The 21,028-nt window shown below is 39.8% G+C and overlaps 2 protein-coding genes and 1 long non-coding RNA gene across 3 annotated transcripts in view; 2 read left to right on the forward strand and 1 right to left on the reverse strand.

Annotated features, from left to right (window-relative positions):
- rrp1 (ribosomal RNA processing 1) lies at positions 1-14,538 on the forward strand. Its single transcript, XM_042427267.1, has 16 exons — positions 1-245; positions 1,312-1,394; positions 1,597-1,654; positions 1,771-1,856; positions 2,062-2,123; positions 2,216-2,345; positions 3,536-3,600; positions 4,040-4,269; positions 4,984-5,120; positions 5,725-5,822; positions 6,444-6,463; positions 6,585-6,734; positions 7,683-9,112; positions 9,423-9,590; positions 11,528-11,594; positions 14,158-14,538. Exons 1-16 carry the CDS (start codon positions 119-121, stop codon positions 14,367-14,369), a joined length of 3,123 nt encoding a protein of 1,040 aa, XP_042283201.1. The 5' UTR covers positions 1-118; the 3' UTR covers positions 14,370-14,538.
- A 1,889-nt stretch (positions 14,539-16,427) lies between these two features.
- On the forward strand, positions 16,428-18,147 carry LOC121907613. Its single transcript, XR_006098926.1, has 3 exons — positions 16,428-17,135; positions 17,235-17,290; positions 17,368-18,147. It is a non-coding gene; the product is annotated as an uncharacterized LOC121907613 (long non-coding RNA).
- Positions 18,148-18,637: 490 nt separating this feature from the next.
- The window catches only part of LOC121907608 (NACHT, LRR and PYD domains-containing protein 12-like), a 44,441-nt gene continuing 42,050 nt past the window's right edge, over positions 18,638-21,028 (reverse strand). Inside the window, exon 27 of the mRNA XM_042427266.1 lies at positions 18,638-20,147. Within this exon, the coding sequence (XP_042283200.1) occupies positions 20,135-20,147 (13 nt within the window). The 3' untranslated portion in view covers positions 18,638-20,134. The remainder of the gene's footprint in view (positions 20,148-21,028) is intronic.

Raw genomic sequence — 21,028 nt, forward strand, 5'->3', positions numbered from 1 at the left:
ACACTCCGGGCACAACACTCGGAGCTCCTGCGTCATTAGTGCGCGTCAGACAGAGGAAACGTGGGGAGAAGTGGAGCAAAAACCGGAGAGAAGAGTCTCCACGTGAATCTGTGTGAACATGGCGTCCATTCAAGAACCAGAGGTCCAGTTCGCACAGAGATTAGCTTCTAACGAGAAGCCCATCCGGAGCAAGGCGATGAAGAAACTGAGGAAATATATTAATGTCAGGTCGCAGAAAGCGGCAGGTAAGCTAACGTTAGCTAACAACAACCCGAGCAGGAACAAGCATCAAACACAGAGCTGAGTGTTAACCTGTAAATATAAGGTGTAGTAATGAGACATTAATGGGTAAACACGACAGGTTGGTTTTCAAACCAGAAACGCATGTTTGAAAGGGAACGTGTCCCAGTTCGTTGCATATTTTGGTGTTAATATGATAAACAGTAACTGTTAGCGCACACGTGTGTTAGCTTTCAGGTCAGAGGCTCATTTATCCAGCAGTGGAAGAAGTATTCAGATCCTTTACTCTAGTAAAAGAACCAATACATCAATTTAAAAAAATACTCCATACAAGTAAAAGTCCTGCATGAAAAATCCTACTACAAAAGTAAAAGTAAATAAGTATTATGAGCTTGATGTAGTTAAAATATTGCAGTAAAAGTACATAAGTATTCTGAGCTTGATGTAGTTAAAGTATTGCAGTAAAAGTACATAAGTATTATGAACTTGATGTAGTTAAAGTATTGCAGTAAAAGTACATAAGTATTATGAGCTTGATGTAGTTAAAATATTGCAGTGAAAGTACATAAGTATTATGAGCTTGATGTAGTTAAAGTATTGCAGTAAAAGTACATAAGTATTATGAGCTTGATGTAGTTAAAATATTGCAGTAAAAGTACATAAGTATTATGAGCTTGATGTAGTTAAAGTATTGCAGTAAAAGTACATAAGTATTATGAGCTTGATGAGAAATGGAGATCCATCATCCCCCTGAAATGCCAGCAGATTATTTCAGCATCAGACTGTTCTCTGTGTCGTCCTCCATGATGCCGCTCTGCTAACAGCAGTGTGGATTCTGCACAGCTGCTCTGATGCTCTTCTGTCAGCATGTTTTTGCTGTCCAGACTTTGTAAAATCTATCCGGTTACAATCTTAATATGCCAAAAAACAGACAAGGACTTAGACTGACACCTATTTGTGAAGAACAAATCTATTCTGGTCAAATGATGTCAAAGTTTTGATGTAAACTATGAAAGACAAAACTTTCATCAGTGGGCCTGATGTTCCTGCTGACGTTGGTTCTGTGTGCAGGTGGATTCACAGCTGACGAGCTGCTGAAGCTGTGGAAAGGTCTGTTCTACTGTCTGTGGATGCAGGACAAACCGCTGCTGCAGGTACGTTTACTGTTCAGAAAATGACGTCACTTTACTGTAATAAAGCCTTTAAAACAAGGAAAACACTTCCGCCATATTACGATATCCAAAATCTAACGATATCTCGTCTCATATCATGATATTGATCTAATATTGATCTAGTATTGATCTAATATTGATATATTCAGCCGTAGTTTAAACAGTCTTCACTTTTCTTCTATAGGAGGAGCTCTCCAACATGATCTCCAGTCTGATCCACAGCTTCCACGGTATCGACGCACGTAAGTTTCACACGTTTGACTTCACAGTCTCATGTGATGATGATGATGATGATGATGATGATGAACATGAGGAAGGCCTCTCATGTTTCACGGTGCTGTCGTGCTGTTTCCTGCAGAGTTCTTGTACCTGGAGAGCTTCCTGCAGACCTTCAAAAGAGAGTGGACGGGTATCGACCGGCTGCGGATGGACAAGTTCTTCCAGGTGAGTCATTGTTGATCTTATATTTGGACCAAAACAGTATTTTTAAAGTCTGGTAAACAACCTGCTTGACTTGATGAACATAAATGAACCAAACACAAAAAGATGCACATAAGTACATTTCTGAACTCCAGTTTGAGCCGCAGGAAACGAAGGATTTTAAATGTTTAAATTGCCAATAAATCCAGATGTTTATTTCCTCTCACAGCTGGTTCGCTTCATGTTCAGACAAACGTTTGAGATACTGAAGAGGAAAGACTGGGAGAGCAGGTAACAAAACATCTTCAAAGCCTTTTTCAGGTCACATTCATGTCATAAATCAGAGCTGAAGGTGTAAACAGTCGTCTGCTGTGTTCTGTCAGTGCGGTCGGCAGGTTTCTGGAGCTGCTGACTGTGCAGCTGCTGCAGAGCGACAGCGGAGCTCCCAGCGGGCTGCAGTTCCACATCCTGGACCTCTACATGACTGAACTGGCCACTCTGGGCTCAGCAGAGGTACGGACGCGGTTCTCAACACATTCTTGACATTTGTGCTCAATAACAAGCACCTGGAGGGGGGGGGGTTGACATTTGTGTGTCGCTGGGTCCCTGCTGTGATTCATATCGGAGGTGAATTAAAGCAGGTCGGTCAGATTCAGAGTTCTGTTGCTATGGACACAAAGAAAAACATCTGAACGGCTTTTAAAAGATTGTTTTTGTCTGTAAGTCTGGAGGATGCAGCATGCAGCGAACTAAAGACGACGTACACATGGAATAAAGAGCATCTCTGCTGATGTGAGAAGGAATTATTACAAACAACATTGTGCACAACAAAAACACATATTGATAAATCGATCACTTGTGCCACTCATGGGTCACGATCTGTCTAATTGAGCTCAGCAGGTAACAATCATTGATCGATCACATCCTGCTTTTTATTATTATTCATCAGAGCAGCACAATAGGAGGAAGAGCAGCTCGTCATCGTCGCTCTGGACGGGGTTTAAATTACAGGAAGAGCAGCGAGTTCACTGTACTGATGGATTCAGTAGCAGAGATGCTAGAAGCAGGACTGGATGATGTCCTTTCAGACCGCATTAGTGTTATCTATCTAATAATCCGGGTGTGTTTGTCCAGAGGAGGAGGGGAAAAAATCTCAGTGGGGAAAAAATGCAGGTTTTAATTTGAGCAGAAGGTCAAACGTGAGAAACAGTTTAGTGTTGATGTACTCTGTGTGTTCAGGAAGAAGCAGATCAACACTTCAAAGACTAAAACACACACAGAGCTTTATATCCTGCGCTGATATCATCTCCAGCTGCTGATACGTTTGAATTACTGTGAGATTATCCTGCGATGACACAGCAGCTTGTGTTGTCTTTGGTTCCAGTTCCTACATTTACGCTTAAAACCATCTAAGTCTCATATATTCTCATCTTCTTTTATCCCAACGAGAGGTGAGGTCTTATCACACAGCGCTTTAGTCCTCTGTTTGATTTAATCTGTATTTATGAAGAGACATCTCAGAAACATTTGAATGAACCTCCCACCTGTTCACCTCTGCTGGGCATCAAAACACCACACAGACGCACAAAGTCAACGTCAGGAAAGTGTTTCAGCGCTACGTTATGAGGAGAATATATGAGCTCAACAATGATCCTTATTGTCTTATTTCACCTAAAATGTAATTGTGTTTGTTTTCATGGCAGCTCGACGCTGATCAGAACCTGAGATTCATCGAACCGTTCTGCAAAACAGCAGCTAAAACCAAAGAGTGAGTCTTCCTCCCCTCAGCTTCCTCTGCCTCACTTATTGTAGTTCTGTCTGTCTGACAATATAAACATGTAATTAAGAATGTAAGATGCAGCTGTCAGGTAGAAAGAATAGTGAACAACAACAACAACAAACATTTAAATAATGAAATGAAAGTGTAAAAGATGAACTGTGGAGTTCTCTGTGTCCATATTAAATAGTCTGGATTTGATGCTGGTGCAGGTTGAAGTTTATAATTAATTAACATAAAACCTGACAGTGTTGAGTTTCTGATCTCAGTAGAAACTTAAACATGAAACCAAAGAGCCTCTGTGTTATAACTGATGATGATGATGATGATGTATGTCTCAGGTACACGTTAACACTGTTCATGCATGCTGTTGGTGAAGCAGCTTGTTTTCATGCTAACACCGCTAACAGCTTCCCGTCTGCTGCTTCAGTCGGACTCTTTTCAGAGCGATCTGCAGCAGCATCTTCAGCACCATCATCGACCAGGCTCCCTACGCCATCGAAGACTTGATGAAGGAGCTGAAAGCAGCCGAGGCCTCGGACTCGGGACAGGCTTCTGAGGAGGAGGAGGAGGAGGAGGATGAAGAGGATGAAGACCAACTAAAAGAGAAAACGACAAGCAAACTCGTCGGCAAGAAAGGAGCCGGGAAGCAGATCAATGGTACGTCTCCACGGAAACCGCAGAACAATTATAACCTCAAATCATTATTATCGATCACAAGTTAAAGAAGATTTTTGTGCAGCTTTGTGTCTCGTTACAGCGAAAACACCTTAAAACATAACTTTAAAAAAAAAGAACAAATAACAATAAGACCTCCAGGATATCAGCAGTATTTCACTGTTTTACAACCTTAATTTTTGTTCCAAGCAAATCTGAAATGTGTGTTAATCAGATTTTAATCATTTTCATAATAGACAACAAATCACTGGTGTTTGTAAAATATCAAAACAGTGACAGATGATAAACTAACAGAAATCAACATATCTTCATCCAAAATGAAAGAAATATGTGATTCTCTTCAGATTTGCCTGTTAAACGACTCTCTGATCACAAAGATAACACAAGTCGTATCAAACCAACGATTATCAATTAATCTGCTGATTATTCATTTAGTCTATAAAATGTAATTTTCTGCAGCTCAAGGTGACCTCTTCAAATGTCTTGTTTTATCCAAAACCTCAAAATATTCAATTTACAGTCATATAAAAACACACAAAAGCAGCAAATCTTCACGTTTAATCGACTAATCGTTGCAGCTCTACAATCAATCATCAATGTCAACAAATATTAGCTATGAAACTTAGCAATAATGTTTAATGCAACTTTCTGTTCATTTGTTTTGCACAAATCATTAATTGGCTCTTCTGTTCTCAGGTCGTAAATCACATGAAGAAGATGATGAAGATGATGATGGTGATGATGATGATGATGAAGACGAGGATGATTTTCTTCACCTGGAAGACTCAGACACAGAGCTGCCGTGTGACGATGACATGGGACCGGTTCTACAGGTGAAGGCTTCTATCTCTATTCAACTTTATACTATTTATAATTTTAATTAAAGCAGCAAAAAAGCAGAAAATTAATTGACAACTATATCAATAATCAAGTAATAGTCATTTTTAGAAGCAAATATGCATATTTATTAAAAATAAATGTATAAAAGTCTAATTTTTTTTAATTTCCTGGGTCACTCTCGGGCCTCCGTACGGCTTCATTTTGAGAACAAAAGATGTCAGAGAACAAAAAGCAGAATAACATTAATATGCAGAACACCTTCAGTCTCATAACGTTTCCTTCATTGTCACATCGTCCTTGAAACCAGATGAGTCTCTTCTCACAGCTGTAATTACTGAACATGAAGCCGACCAGATGTTCACTGTGGAGAATAAATGTTGTCTGAAGTCTCTACAAACTGATGATGTGAAGGAAAAATCACTGTGAAAACTTTCAGTAAAACAAAGTGTCGCAGCTTAACGAGGGCCGATCACTGTGTTTATTCTCTGATCTTCTTTCCTTCATGGATCAACTTTTCCTCAGAACAGTTTCTCTGCTGTGTTTATTACTCATCATGTCGTCATGTCTAATGATCGTTGTGATATCTGTGTATCGTAGTTCGATTACGCCGCTCTGGCTGACAAGCTGTTTGCTTTAGCGAGCCGCAGCAGCACACCGAGCTACAACCGACAGAGACTCTACAAAATCATCAAAGTGTGAGTAGAATGAATGTGTCACCAGCTGAAAACCATCAGAACCATTTTATTTAAAGGACGGGTTCACCATTTTATAAGTGTGTCTTAAAACAACAATATCATTCCTCCTGTTCATACTGACCATTAGAAGATCCCTTCATAATGACCTTACAATGGAAGTGATGGAGGACAAAATCCACAGTCCTCCTTCTGTGCAAAAAATGTTTTTAAAAGTTTATCTGAAGCTAATAATGAGTCAAATCAGACTGCTGAAGCCTCACACCGACTTTTAAATGACTGTGTGGACACACTGTGGGTTTTATCCTCCATCACTTCCATTGAAAGCACATTTGAAGGATCTTTTAATATCCAGTATGAACAGGAGGAATGATTACATCACTGTTCATATAGACACCTGACTGCTGGTTTAAGACACAAATCTATCCCTTAATGTAAAGAGATGTATTAATTAATCATTTGTTTTCCATATTTCACCAAAATTGCAGATAAACAAACAACAGCTGTGTAATTTTCGACCAGAACACTACAGAAGTGTTCTTTTATGGATGTAGTATTTATAGATGAAGACAGACTAACGTATTCTCTTCTTCTTCTCTCTCTGTGTTTCATGTTGCATCACAGACTGCGGGACCTCAGTGAAGGTAGGAGCTGATGATCACACACCTCTTCTCTCTTCACAGCTGCTTCTATATCTATGAAAACAGAATCATTTTTTTTGACTCGGTCTCACTCCGGTTTCTCTCTCTTGATTTTCCCCGTCAGGCGTCTTTCCTCAGGATGAGTATCCGGATGAGGTCTCCACAGACGAGGATGACGACATGTTTGGAAGCAGGAAGAGGATGAAGAGGGGAGGAGGCCACACGGAGGAGGATGAGGAGGAGGAGGGAGCCCCAGCAGCCAAGAAAAGAAAAGGTGCTTCATGACGTCACATTCACCTCCCAACTGTGCACAACGGTCTGAAAACCAAAAAACTACAGCTAAATGTGTTCAGACGAGGCTGAAATATAACTGAATACATCAAAACGTTGTCCTTTAAGCTTGATTTACTTCACAACTTTATAAAGATTTAAGAGTTCTTTCTATACTCATCTGTGTAATTCTTCTCCATTTTTCTTTTGAGACACAATTACCTCATTAAAAATCCTTAAAATGACATCATCTCCTCCTCCCTCATTAAACTGATTTCTGATGAAAGAGCTGAAAATGTGTTTAGACACCAGCTTCTTTTTGCATATAAATATCTTCAAGACATTTTCTTTAGATTTGAGAAGCCGCCCTAAACGTTCCCCGACATGATCAGCAGTAAAACCGCTCCGCGCTGGCTGTGCCGTTGTTCTCCCATCAGGAGAGCGATGGCGTCCAACCGGGCCGCTTGAAGTTGCCACCGATCGCTGCGCTCAAAGTTCAAATAATTTCAACTTTGACCTCAGCTGTCACTGACCTTTCAAAACGCAACCAAGCGAATTTCTTCTGAAAGCAGCTTAAAGTTCATGATCAGCTGAATTCTCCTTGTTATTCATGCAGTTATTGCAATAACACAACATGCTCTAAAGAGTTCAGGCCATTCAGGACCTTTTTAAAGGACGATTTCACTATTTTTATCTCAATGACCAAACTACAAATTATTCACAAAAGGGCAGATTTATAATCTAAGAAGAATGTTGTAGTTTTAGGCTCTTCTGAATGCTTTGATATTAGATGTATCAGTGTTACAACTGCGTCTTCTGTGCTACAATTTCGCTTCTATACAAACCAGTAAGCGTCCAGTTCACCACCTACAGACTTGTTGAGCTGCTGAACAATCAATGTTAAAGCTTTTTAATGACCACACATGTTGGATTTGTGTCTCTGCTACTTCAGGGAAGAAAAAGGAGGCGCTCAAACGAAGTAAGGACTCTGGAAAAGACGACAGCGAAGCAGCAGACGTGACCTCTAATGATGACGACAAAAAGAAGAAGAGGAAGAAGAAGAAGAAGAAGAAGAAAGCAGGACAGGCTGTAGAGCAGACTGCGGCTCTAACTCAGAGTACAAATAAAGAGACTGAAGCACAGACGCAAAACTCCGTCTCATCTGTTAAAGTCACAGAAGCAGCGACACCGGACGGCCAATCAGAAACTCTGCTGCTCGTGGAGGCAAAGAAACAACCAGCAGTTACAGTCACAGAGCCGGAGATGTCTTCTGACGCTGACGCCGCCGACGCCTCGGGGAAGAAAAAGAAGAAGAAGAAGAAGAAGGCCCTGAAGGCTGAGAAGAAGATGGAGGAAACTGAGGCTGAGATCATGTCAGTCGGTAGTACAGTTAAAGAGACTGAAGCAGGTTCACAAGCAGACGATTTAGAGAAGGAAGCACAGACACAAAACTCTATTTCAACTGTTAAAGTCACAGAAGCAGCGACGCCAGACGGCCAATCAGAAACTCTGCTGCTCCTGGAGGTAAAGAAACAACCGGCAGTTACAGTCACAGACGAGGACCAATCAGAAACCCTTTCAAAGAAGAAGAAAAAGCGGCAGACTTCAGAGCTCAAACCTGAGGCAGCAGGTGAGCAGCAGACCGCTGTTACCCAGGAAGTAGCAGCTACAGCGGGGACGCCAGAGCCGGAGATGTCCTCTGACGCCGATGTCGCCGCCTCGGGGAAGAAAAAGAAGAAGAAGAAGGGGCTTGAGGCTGAATCGCAGGTGAATGCAGAAGCAGAGACTGAAGCTACAACCCCCGCCAAGAGGAAGAAGAAGGGCCTGAAGGCTGAGAAGAAGACAGAGGAAGCTGAGGCTGGATCACAGGTGACCGACTCTGAGATCACGCCAGTTGGCGAAGAAGCATCACAAGATACCGCCGCAGTACCGCTTAAAAAGAAGACAAAGAAGAAGAGCATGCAGGCTGTGGAAACAGATCAAACACCTGAAGACACAACACTTGAATCTTCAGCCGCTGCAGATCAAAGTGCTGCAACACCACTGAAGAAGAAAAGGAAAAAAAATCTAAAAGAATCCAAGTCTGCAGCGCCAGTGGGAGAAGAAGAAGAAGAAGAAGCGGCGGCGGCGACAGAAACCCCTCAGGTGGCGGAAGAAGAAGAGAAACTGCTGCTTGATATCACCACGACAACACCAGCGAGGAAGAAGAAAAAGAGTCAGAAGCAGGCGGCTGGCGGTGTAGACGAGGAGGATGAAGCTGAGGCGGCGCCTTCCTCCGGGAAACCAACGAAGAAGAAGAGGAAGATCCCTGTGACGTTTGAGTATGAGGCCGATGAGATGGAGGCGGCTACATCGATCAACGGCCTCGCAGAAGAAGCGACGGTGAGCGTTTAACGAGATGAAACGGTTAAAATTACATGAAAAGAACTTATTGATCAGGTGAAACTTTGAAGATAGTTGATTGATTAGTTGTTCGGTCTATAAAATGTCTATAAAACAACACAAAGATATTCAGCTTACTGTCATAGAAGAGTAAAGAAACCAGAAAATATTCACATTTAAGAAGCTGGAATCAGAGAATTTGGCCTTTTTTTTTGTCTTGCAAGATAACTTCAAACGATTAATCGATCATCAAAATAATAGACGATTAATTTTCTGTCTAAAATCTGCAACCTGTGTCTGAAAACTGCAGGATGTTGAAGAGCCGTTCACGCCTCTCAGCACTAAAAAGTCACAAAAGAAGGCGAAGACGTCGTCAGGATCAGACTTTGTCTCCTTTCAAAACAAAGCTGCAGTCCCGACGCCGCTGTTCTGCAGGACCAAGGGAAGCCCCGCCACCCCGCTGTCCAAGAAGAAGAAGGTAAATCAATCAATCAATCAATCAATCAGTTACTTTATTTGTCTCTAAGGGGCAGATGGTTGTGGAGCAGCAGAAGATTTATATTTAAGTAATATTAGTCAGTGATTTTATAGGTTTGAAGAAATATTTGAGTCTTTGTTGTTTTTTTTGTTGATAGAGTTCAATATCAATTAAAAACAGTAAAGTTTGGTTTTCTATTGGTCTGTTTGATATCTGGAATTTCTCAAAAAGCGTTAATTTAATTTAATTATTAAATTAATGTTAATTAATTTGATTTATTGATTGGGACAGTGTGCAGTTTTTAAACATTAAAGATGCACCGGAGTTAGCTCGAAGCTAATTTGCATCCGTAGTCCATTACAATCAAAACATACAACAAACAGCACAAAGCAAAACAAACAAACAAACAAACAAACAAACCCACACAGAACACATCATACAAAATACAAAGCTACACACAACAGCACAGTCTTTAGTTGAATTTTTAATTTGGCCTTGAATGTATTGACTGAACTACAGTTCTTCATATCATCAGGTAGGACGTTCCACTGAGCTTTCACAGAGAAAGCTGACTGCTCATAATGATCTGGTACGATCATGTATAGAGGATATTCTGGAGGATCTAATAGAACTTACTGAGCGAGTGAACACAAAGTCACATAGTGGAGGAGGCCAAACCATTTAACATTTATAAACTAGGCACAAATATGAGAATAATCTAAAATTGTCAAAGCTCAGTAAATTCTATTTCTCCAGAACCCTTCAGTGATGGAAATGCATCGGCTTTTTGTCCATTAAATTGTTTTTAAATTAAAATGTCACTTGACCAGTTTTCCCAGATAGAAATTTTTCATCAAAAAAAAAAAAAACAACCCACAGAAATGACAAAATAAATAAATATTCAGTTTAAACCTCCAGAACGTGTTTTACAGGATTTATGAAACCTCTTTCATTTCATTTCAAGACCATAAAAATACACTGAAGGAAAATGATTCCCTGTGTTTGTGTTTACATGAAGAAAAGCTTCAAACTGCACAGCTGTTAATGATGCTGAAGCCACATGTTGAACACTGTTACCAATAATTACGCTGCTATTTATGTTTTTAATGGCTCCACTTAAAGCTGCACTGCTGTTAAAACACTGTTGACTCATCAGACTGAACGGCTGGAAAAGACTCACACAGGGTTGCACGTCTTACTGGTGTCGTGTAGGTCTTACTGGTGTCGTGCAGGTCTTACTGGTGTCGTGCAGGTCTTACTGGTGTCGTGCACGTCTTACTGGTGTCGTGCAGGTCTTTCCAGTGTTTTGCTGCATGACAGCTTGATCAGTTCAACACTGACGACTTGAAGTGTAACTACTGATACTGACAGAGAGACTGTTTGTTTGTTTCTGGTTTGTTCCTTCATTCCTTTTTTTTATTCTGACCTGATGAAGTTTACTTCCTGGTCAAAGAACTTTGTCAGAACCTGAGTGCTGAATATAAGACTCCTCTCTCACCTGGCATTCAAGATTTGTCAGAAATCTTTTTATTGAACCTCACAAAGGATGAAGCAGTATAAATATAAAGCAAACCTCCACTTTTCAAACGTAACTTCCAGAAATAAACATGGTCTTTTATTTGGGCCAGTACGGTGTCGAGTTGAAGTATTTTGGTCTATAAGGTGACAGGATACAAGTGTAGAATCTAAAAACAGTACAGTAGTGAAGTGTTGGGGAGGAAAGAGTTAAATAAAGAGTTTCAAACATGATCCACAGAGACAGACTTTACAGCAGCTGGCTGTGGTCGAGTGATCGATTCAGTCCCACCTGTAAACTGATCAGATTCTTTCACGTCTCTCCTGTAATACAACAAACTTCTTCTTCTTCTTCTTCTTCTTTACTGTGCAGCTAATGTCGAACTGTATCATGTGACTCTTCTTCTGTCTTGATTTCACAGAAGAGCCAAACTCCCAAATCAGAATCCAAGAAGGTGACCTTTGGCCTCAAGAATAATAAGACAGCTGGTAAGAAACTACATGTAATCATTATAATAATGATTATAATAAATATGTAGTGTGTGTGTGTGTGTGTGTATATATATATAATCACTTTATTATAAACACTTATGCAATCCAATACAACAGCTCTGCCCTAAATTCTTCTTTTTTTGTCACTTAATTTTTTTAAATTATTGATTGAGTTTCCATCAGGTGTATATCAACGTATTGATACCTTTCATGGTCGGCACAAAACATTTAATCAAGAAACTACATGTTCCAAAATAATAAAATAATTTTAAAAAATAGAAATAATGATATAAAATAATAACAAATCAAGAAAATGTAAGTAAAGAAGAAATGCATAAAATCAATACATTCATAAAAAAAACATCAGCAGTTACGCTGTTTAATAAATTAAAATTAAAATTCAACAGCTTTATAATATTTATACATTTTTAACATGTTTAACTTCTGAATCTCAAACCTCCCGAACTTAAAGGTATTTTGTTTTTATATTTAGTATATTTTAAGTTATTCTGTATGTTTTTACTCATCAAAGCAAATTCAATAAAATTCATAAAGTTTAAACGTTGTGAGCTGATTAATCGACTGAAGATTAATAGCCATGAATTTAGATGATTATTATTTTCTGTCTTCAGGTTTATTTATCTTTTACTGCAGTAAAGTTGAATATCTCTGGGTTTGGGGCTGTGATATTTGGAGATGGTGTAACGGACATTTTTCAGATCAGTTAATCAATTATATGTGAAAATAATTAGCAGATTAATTAATGATGAAAATAATCTGTAGTTGCAGCTTTTGCACAAATTCAAACCACAGCTGCGACTGTGAACAAAGAGATCTTTCTAATTATTCGAGATCATTTATTCGGTAACCATGGTAACACGCATGCAGCTCATGTGCTGCTAAGCCTCAGTGAGAAGAGAGCGAAACCTAGCAACCACACAGTGTATATCCAGCCCATAATATTCAACACAAGACATCTCATTATCACCTTTTATTTAAACACAGCAGACTCATTAATTAACAGTCACTCACCAGTTTCTGACCCTTTTAAGTCCTCGCAGCTCTGATGATGCAGGATGATGTCACCAAAACTGTCCAATGAATGAGCTACCTGTCAATCCATTTGACTGTTTCTAGTTCATTTCATGTTCATGAGGTGAAAACATGAAATGAACCAGAAATAAAAGATGTGTGTTCTGTGGTCCGGACCAGCTGAGCTGAACTGCAGGTGTGAAAACGACGAGCTCAGCTGTCACCTTCTTCTTCTTCTTCTTTAGTCTGAGGCCATTTTCAGACATGAGATATGAAACGTTGCTGCGTCATCAAGCTGTTAAAGTGACAGATTTTTATCATTCAGACTACAGCTGGGCATCAGTACTTGATACCTTAACTCAGTACCATGCAGTATCATGCATTCGATCCTTTTTGTACCCAGATTTAGAAAACAAAAAAAAGACAATTTGTGTGGTTTTGCTTGCAGCCGATCACTGCTAGCGTTCCTCGATTTAATGCAACGTGTGATTGGCCGACTACAGCAGCAGCTACGACCCAAACCGACTGTAGCGGTGAATTCGAGCGCCGTGTATTTGAAGGAGTTGACAAAAATAAATATTTTAATCATTTGAACACTTTCAAAATATATTTGTGTTAAAAAAAAAAAAAATCATGTGGACGGAGAGGAATCGTGGCTGTTTACACAACTGAATGCTTCCATTCACATGATGAATATCAGATGAAGTACTTCATCGGTATCGGTATCACTTTCAAGGTTACTCTCATCAATTTTTTTTTTAAACAATATCCAACCCTGATCCACACAGACGTGTTTCTTTACAGCTTTATTCAGACATGACGGGACGTTTATGAAGAGAGAGAGATGATGGCGACGAAGGAGACTTGTTTTGTAGTCTCACAGGCTGCATCACTGACAGATTTAAAAACTTCTTTTGCTGTTAATCCTTAATTAATGAGCATCACTCAGCAGCGCTCCTCACAGTGAATCCACTGACACATTTTCACATCAATCAGAGGAGATTCTGCCGCCTGTTTTTTATCAAATCCGACACACACGATCAGTGAACGACAGTGATGAAGTGAAGCTGTGATACTTGAGTCTGACACAATTTTTTAATGTGAAAACTATGTTGTTTCTATTTTAAATGAGAAAGCAAACATGTTTTTCCATAACCTGAATTATATGAAATTCAAGACATTTTTGGAAAGTTGTGTCAGAACTTATTAAAACTAGAGCTCCAACAAATGATTATTTTTATCATTAAAGTGACTCATGTGCTCATTCAGACATGAGACCCACGTGTTAAATCACCATCAGATTAATGTGAAGGGATGCATGAATGAAAGGAGCTTAAGGCCCGACAACCAGCTAGAGCCAAAGATTTTGTTTTTATGAATCCTCTCAGTAGTGTTTCAACTGGATTAGGAAAAAAAATCTTCCACAAAAGACTGATCAGTAATTTGAATCTAAAGCTGAACGGTTAAAAACTTTAGACTCAGTTGAATGATTTACATTTTGTCTGACTGTTTGTTTTTCATCGTGCAGAGTTTAGGAAGACCGATCGCAGCCTGCTGGTGAGTCCAGACGGGTCGTCACGAGTGCCCTTTGACCCACAACAGAAACCCAAGTGTGGGGTGTTGAAGTCTCCTCCCACGCTACGCTCCGCCAGCGTCAAGAACACCCCCAACAGGAAGAAGAGCTTGACGACTCCGAAGAGCACGCCTAAACGCCGACCGTCCGCAGCCGACTTCTTCTAACGTCTCACGCTTGATGGACTGTAGATGCGGATGTAAATCTCTCTGAACTCTTTCGTAACAGACTGGTTTAAAACATCCTGTTTTTGGAGAGATATATAAAAGTATTTTTATGTTTATCTGATGCGATTTGCCTCTTTGAGTGACATTTTAATAAAGTTACTCAATTTCACTTTTTCCAATTATATCACATTTTCTGTTTGTGTTTCTGAGTTTAATACAACGTATTAGTGATAATAATGCAAAAAATTTTTGTATGTGAAGAAATTATATTTTGGGGGGGGGGGGGGGGAATATGCTTTTATACTTTTAAGGAGAAAAAGTTTGCATTTTTAACTTGAGTAAAATTCAGTTAATGCAAAGTGTCAGAACATATTAAAAACAAAGAACGGTGTATATGTACATCTGTATATCTCAGAGGTGCCCCTGTGGAGTTCTCATGCAAACATACTCACCAAAACAATTTGTATCCTTGAGGTCTAAGAAAAGTGTGGAATGCTTCTCCTTCCTTGTAAAACATTTGCAAAGCTGATTTTTAAATCCTGATTTTTTTTTTTACATCCGTTCACTATTGATGGAAGAAGTATTCACATCCTCTACTTAAGGGATGTTTAAGGGTTCCTTCATGGAGCTGGAGTGACTGCTGGGGGGAAAGGCAGGCTTCCTCTGGGGTGCTGGTCCAACTGTTCACCCAGTGGTGTCCGTAGATGAGGGAGACCGGAAGCCTGCCCTTAGTGGAGGAAAATCCTCTTCAACCAGGGCATTAAATCTGTTGTCCTGGAATAACACGATGGAACAGGGACTCTTCTTGCTGTGTTTGCTTTTTGGATGGTGGTCCAGAGCTCTGTTTGCTGGGGGATAGAGCACCTAGTTTGCTGCATGCGTCTCCAGCTTGGTTCTGAGCATAGCACAGTAGAGTTGAGTTCCCCTCCAGCTGCGATAGAAATAAATATATTGTTTTTCAATGAAACGGTGGCACGGCATGGTGAGCCTCTTCCAGATGTGCTGTGCACCTGGAGTGTAAATAAGTCGTGCAAAGATATTCAAGTAGAGCCCCCCAGAATATAAATATCGACCTGAAAATGTGCAGAATGTGTCCTCTTAAATATGCAGGGAAATCAGGGATGTAGTTTTTCAGTTTCTATACACATCATTCACATTCATATGATTCACTGTCTGCTGTAATCGTGTATTTAATAAGTGGCCTGTAGAGCTCCCTGATGTCTATAGAACACAAGCTGCTCAATGACCTCTACCACCCTCTGTACCACATCAGGTAAACAGGTATTTATTGCTGCCACATCACATCAGCTAATGGTACATTACTACCCAGTTTCCCAGCAGCATTCTCCATCAAGTCCAGCACTAATGAAATCTTGGTGTGCTGTGCTCTGCTGAAGTGTGAGTCGATCACTTTAAAGCAGTCATAGTTTGACATACTCAAAACCTGCTTGGTTAGTGTATTTTTTTATTTCTAATTGTTTTTATTGAGTTTTCAGTAAGAAAGAGAGAAAACAAAAGGTACCAAAAGAGAACAATTGCATAATTACAGTACATGGATACAATATCCTGCACAACTTACATACATGAATTAATTACATTTGTAATGTCAACAGAATGAACAAATGGAGACTACAATGGACATGGAAGCACGGGCTACTAAACTAAAGTGTTTACATCATATTAGCTTGCATAATTGTCTAAAAAGGGGTACCCAAGAGCCCTGAACTGTGCATCTGATTTTTTTTTCTTGTTAGAGAACTGACATTATCCCAAGAATCCAGGTAAGAAGAATAAGTTGTCGGATTTGTAATGTTGAGAATGAAAATGGGACTGTGGTAACTTGTACTCAAACAGCCCATCAGTTAAAAGGTCCGCCACACAATGTATTCCCTTCCCAGACCAGATCTGAAAAGCTGCATCTATCAAAGGTTTAAAAAGGGGGGTCGAGGTAAAAGACATAAGACACCAAGGCTTGCATATGGCCAAAGTGTTTAACGTGTTTTATATGCAGGGTGCCTCTGACAATAGGATTATCCATATGGACCCCCACAGCCAATGGTAGTGGAGCACACAACATAGAAGCTGGGGAGACTGGTGAACACACTTGCTGTTCCATAAGGACCCAGTTTGGGCCTTCCCCATTCACAAAGGTATCATACCAGATAGTTAGTTTGTGGATGTTGGCTGCCCAGTAATAATACAAAAGGTTTGGCAGTGCTTGACCACCATTGCGTACATGTTGCTCTAGTGATAATTATATAATGTTGTTTATTCTCTATATTTGGTGTGGAGAGACTGGTGTGCAGTCGTGGACCCATGGCTAAGGAAGGTGACAGAGAAGGGGGGGGATTATGTGACTATTTCGATATGGCTTATCTGAAAGGTTGGTGGATAAGTAAAGTCATCCTGTGGACGGATTGTGTTGATTTGCTTATGAAATATAATTATTTACTATTACAAACTAGTTGAGAAAATGGACACTGATGACTTCGGGAAGGCAGAGGAGTTTGTGCAGCTAATGCTCAGTCCGATCTCTCCACATGTTACCGGGTACCATGACTGACATTTATTCATTCACCATGAATATGGCCCATATGGATGTCTCTTCATTTTTCCTTTATTAAATTAAGGATGATGAGGTCCAGACCTTCCTGGAGGGACGCCACAGTGATGGACCTGAGATTCAAGTTCAAAATGGATAAAGATGCCATCTTGGACAGGTTGAGTGCTGCAGCAGTAGCGATGAATACAGCGGTGGCAGAAGAGGTATTTGACCGACAATCCTTTTGATTGTGGCACATTTTTATTGTGATACCTTTCCTCTGGTTCCAGGCATGGTATTTACATGATCAGTTTCTTCTCAAGCTATCAGAGCAAGATGGTGTGATGATGAAGAAGAAGGGGAGGAAGAAGAAGACTATGTAAGCTCAGTTCATTATGATGATCATATGACAAACCATTAAACTAAACCATCTGGTTATGGTTCATTTAATTTCAGACTCTACCCTTAAAGCAACACAACGCCTTGGAGGAACTGTTAGCAGCGGAGAACCTCAAGCTACAAGTCCAGATCTGCAGAGGTCTGCTTCCAATCCCTGTATCAGCTGACCCTGCTCTCTGGTGGTGGCAGAAGAGAGACACACTGCCCCTGTTGTCAGATCTTGCCCAAACCTGTTAGTGTGTTTAGGCGTCCTCCTTCCCATCTTCCACAGCCGGAGACACCATTAGCTCAGAGAGATCTAGGATCCTCTCAGAGAAAGCAAATATGCTAATTTTTCTGCAGAACAATTTTTGATTTTATGTGCCAGTTTTACATTTGATTCAAGCTTATTCCCTTTTGAAAATGAGTGTTGTAATTTATTCAAATGCTACTAGACATTCATGCCTATTTCTCTAAAGAATAATTGTTTATCTTATCAGTTTTATATTTGTTTTCCAAGTAATGTCCTTTTAAGGAAAGGAGCATTGTAATTTGTTTTAACATGTTCAAATGTTCAGACTGAAGTTGTGTGTAGTTTCTGGTCTTGCCGTAATCTACATTGAGGGCACTGACCTGTAGGCAGTATTCTGTTTCTGCTTTCAGAGTCAGGGTGCGCTCTGTAGCCTGAATGTCCTCCTTCTGTTTCTAGAGGGAAGCAGAGACAGTAGAGGGCAGTAATGGGTTACTGAGGGAACTTGGGGGGTGAACTGGTTCCAACTGAGAATAATAAAACAGTTGCGTTGACGCTGAATACCTGTATAGGCCTATTTGTTTCCACACAGAAAATTGATCGAGAATCAATAAGGAAATTGTTAAAAAATCGGACCAGAATCGATAATGGCTCAGTGAAACAGACACACAAGAAAACACACACAAACTACTCTATAATCTCAGACAATGTATACTTTATTCCATTTAAGCTGAATTGTTGCAAAGTGCTCCTGCCTCTCTTTAAGTATACTTATTTGCTGTTTCATTTTACACGTGCAATACTCTTGATTTCCCCCAGTGTACAACACAATCACTGCCCCATTGAAAACCTCACATCTCTCAGTTTAACCCCAGTTTAACCCCAGCTCAACACAATGAACATCATGGAAGAAGCACTCAAATAAACAGATTTGTTCTGAAATGGCATGTATGAGTGATTGAAAAGAATACGCCACTTTTACTAATTTTTTCAATTGTCCTGTGTTCTACTTTGCGAAAAAAAAAAAATTCCATACATACAACACAGCAAGTTAAGTTCATCACATGTCAACATGTGATTTCAAAATAGCCGGTGCAGTTTATTGATCCTTTGAAGTTGCAGATGGCAATTTCCCTGCAATCTCCATTTTTTTAGGTTTTACATTCTTTGGCTGGGGTGGTTGGTGAGTGTGTTGGTTGGCCACGGTAGGAATGGGCTGGAAAATGGGGGACTCACTGTTTGATGAAAGGTCACACAATATACATAATATCTCATACATATGACACATATACAACACTACCTTGCTGCACCTATATACTGTACATGTTTAAAAGATGTAGGCTAGTAAAAGCAATGGTAACTATTTATCTTACAGGTCCTTTAATTTTATACTAATTTCCTGGATATTTTCTGTGTAATTTGCAGGTAATTTATAGGACATTTTACAGAAAGAGTGCAACAGAGTGGTTCAATTTTGTATAATTTATATGCAAAAAGGTTAAGTTGGTTTAGTTGGTAAGTACCCACTTAGTATATTTGGGTTCATATGTAGTGTAACGCTGGTGTAAGTTAGAGTTAACTATCTGATTAATTCTGATTTTGGGTTGTGGGTAAGTAAAAGCACAGGGACAGCTTCATCAGAGGAACATGTCTACTTAAATGTCAGTAGAAAACAGTAGGACCATTGAACACTGACAATAAACTGGATATCTCATTTCACTCCGCCCAATCTAAACTATCCTAAACACAATAGACAAGATGCATAGTGTTATATAGTTCCTGATTTCCAGTAGGTAAAAATATAATGGAATATTTATTAGCTCACAATGTTTTGATCTGTCCTGGATAATATAACAAGCTTTTAAAATACAACACATTGTGAACATAACACGAGAGGAAACCAGTGGTCTCCAACCTTTTTGGCTGACTTGACTTTGACTTTATTTAGAGTAAAGTCAGATGCCATATTATAGGTCCTGTAAGTAAGTTAATAAGATAGTATGTTATAGTGCCAAGTGATTCTGCAATAATCTGTAGTGTCAATCTGGTTTCAACAGATACAGATGGTCATATGTTTGAAAGCAAAGAGGCAGGAGATTTCAGTTTTAGACCAAATTCAAACTTAAATACAAAGATATAATTTTTAGAAGTCTTTGTAAACAAGCCCCTGCTGGAGATGATCCAGGTGGATCAAAATCAATATTCAGACTTAGGTGCAGGAGGAGGGTGGAGGAGATGTTTGGGTGGAGGAGTCTCAGTGTGTATGCAGAGACTGTGTAGGACAGAGCAGCAGCAGAGCAGTCCAAATACACTGATGATACTCTGTCAGATCCAGAGGAACATACAGGGATGATGGTGGACTTGACTTTGTGTCTGACAGTGGAGCTGTTCTCAGATCAGTTCAGACTGCAGCACTGAGAGCCATCTCCATTTCTTCAGATTTCTCTGTCAGTAACTGCTGGATGAAGCTCTGCTCTCCACTCTACAGTCCAGTAACATGGCCCAGTCAGAGCCTCTCTACACACAAGCTGCTGCTGCTTCCACCTCTCTGGATCATCGGGATACAGCTGATCTACAGCTGATTTCTTAAGGAAATCATGATTTCCATCTGATGAGAGAAGAAGAAACAACAGAGCTCATAAATCACTGTTTAGTGGAACTCACTTCATCAGCTGTCAGTCAGTGATGCACACATCCAGTATAAAGAGCAGCAGGGACTTCAGCCCTGTTCTGACCAGAAGTGGAACAGCTGTATAGCATAGCCAGCTTCCTTTTAGCTCTCATGTTAATGTGCTGGAGTGGAAGAGGGTGCAGAGTACGAACAACTTTCACAGGTGCTGGATCAAAAATCACACTAAAGGCAAAATCAGAAAAAAGATCTGCATACTTTTTTTTCTGATTTTTGCTTTTAATGTGTTGGAGTGAACAAATTGAGCTCAAAGCTCACAGACCTGCAAAGACTTTTGGCATCAAGTCTGTTTACTCTGCAAATTTCACTGAAGCTCACAGAGGAAATACACTGCTGCGAGTCATGAACACATCATTACTGCAGAAACAGTTTAGTGATACAGTTACTGCCTTTGAAATATCTTCTGACAAATACATTTGGTGGCTGTCATTGTAAATATTTGGAGGAAACAAAATAAGTGATGGACAGATATAAAGATGTCATTCTTGGACTTTAGCTGAGGTTCTGATTTGTATAAAGACAAATGTAAAAAAAAAAAAATGTAATGATGGTTCTGTGAAATCAGAGCCAGTGATTTGCAGTCATGCTGATCTTAGAGCTCTGACAAAGATGAATTGATCAATTCTTTAGTCTTGAAATGGGGGAACAAACACTTTCAGATCAGATTTGATGGTATGACAGTTTGATGAATGAGGACCACTGTCTCTATACATCTTGTAAGGCTGACAGTTGTCTTCACATCAACTCAAACATGATTCCAACAAGCTTCTGGCTGATCTGATTTGCTGGCTTTTCTGTCT

Source organism: Thunnus maccoyii, chromosome 11 (genome assembly GCF_910596095.1).
Source record: "Thunnus maccoyii chromosome 11, fThuMac1.1, whole genome shotgun sequence".
In the NCBI taxonomy this organism is placed as follows: domain Eukaryota; kingdom Metazoa; phylum Chordata; class Actinopteri; order Scombriformes; family Scombridae; genus Thunnus; species Thunnus maccoyii.

Bases quoted from the DNA above. Each gene is read 5' to 3' on its own strand.
- rrp1 (XM_042427267.1), top strand. From the start codon at position 119: ATGGCGTCCATTCAAGAACCAGAGGTCCAGTTCGCACAGAGATTAGCT. The intron at 3,601-4,039 runs GTGAGTCTTCCT...CTGCTGCTTCAG, and splicing joins ACAGCAGCTAAAACCAAAGA to TCGGACTCTTTTCAGAGCGA. The intron at 5,823-6,443 runs GTGAGTAGAATG...GTTGCATCACAG, and splicing joins CTCTACAAAATCATCAAAGT to ACTGCGGGACCTCAGTGAAG.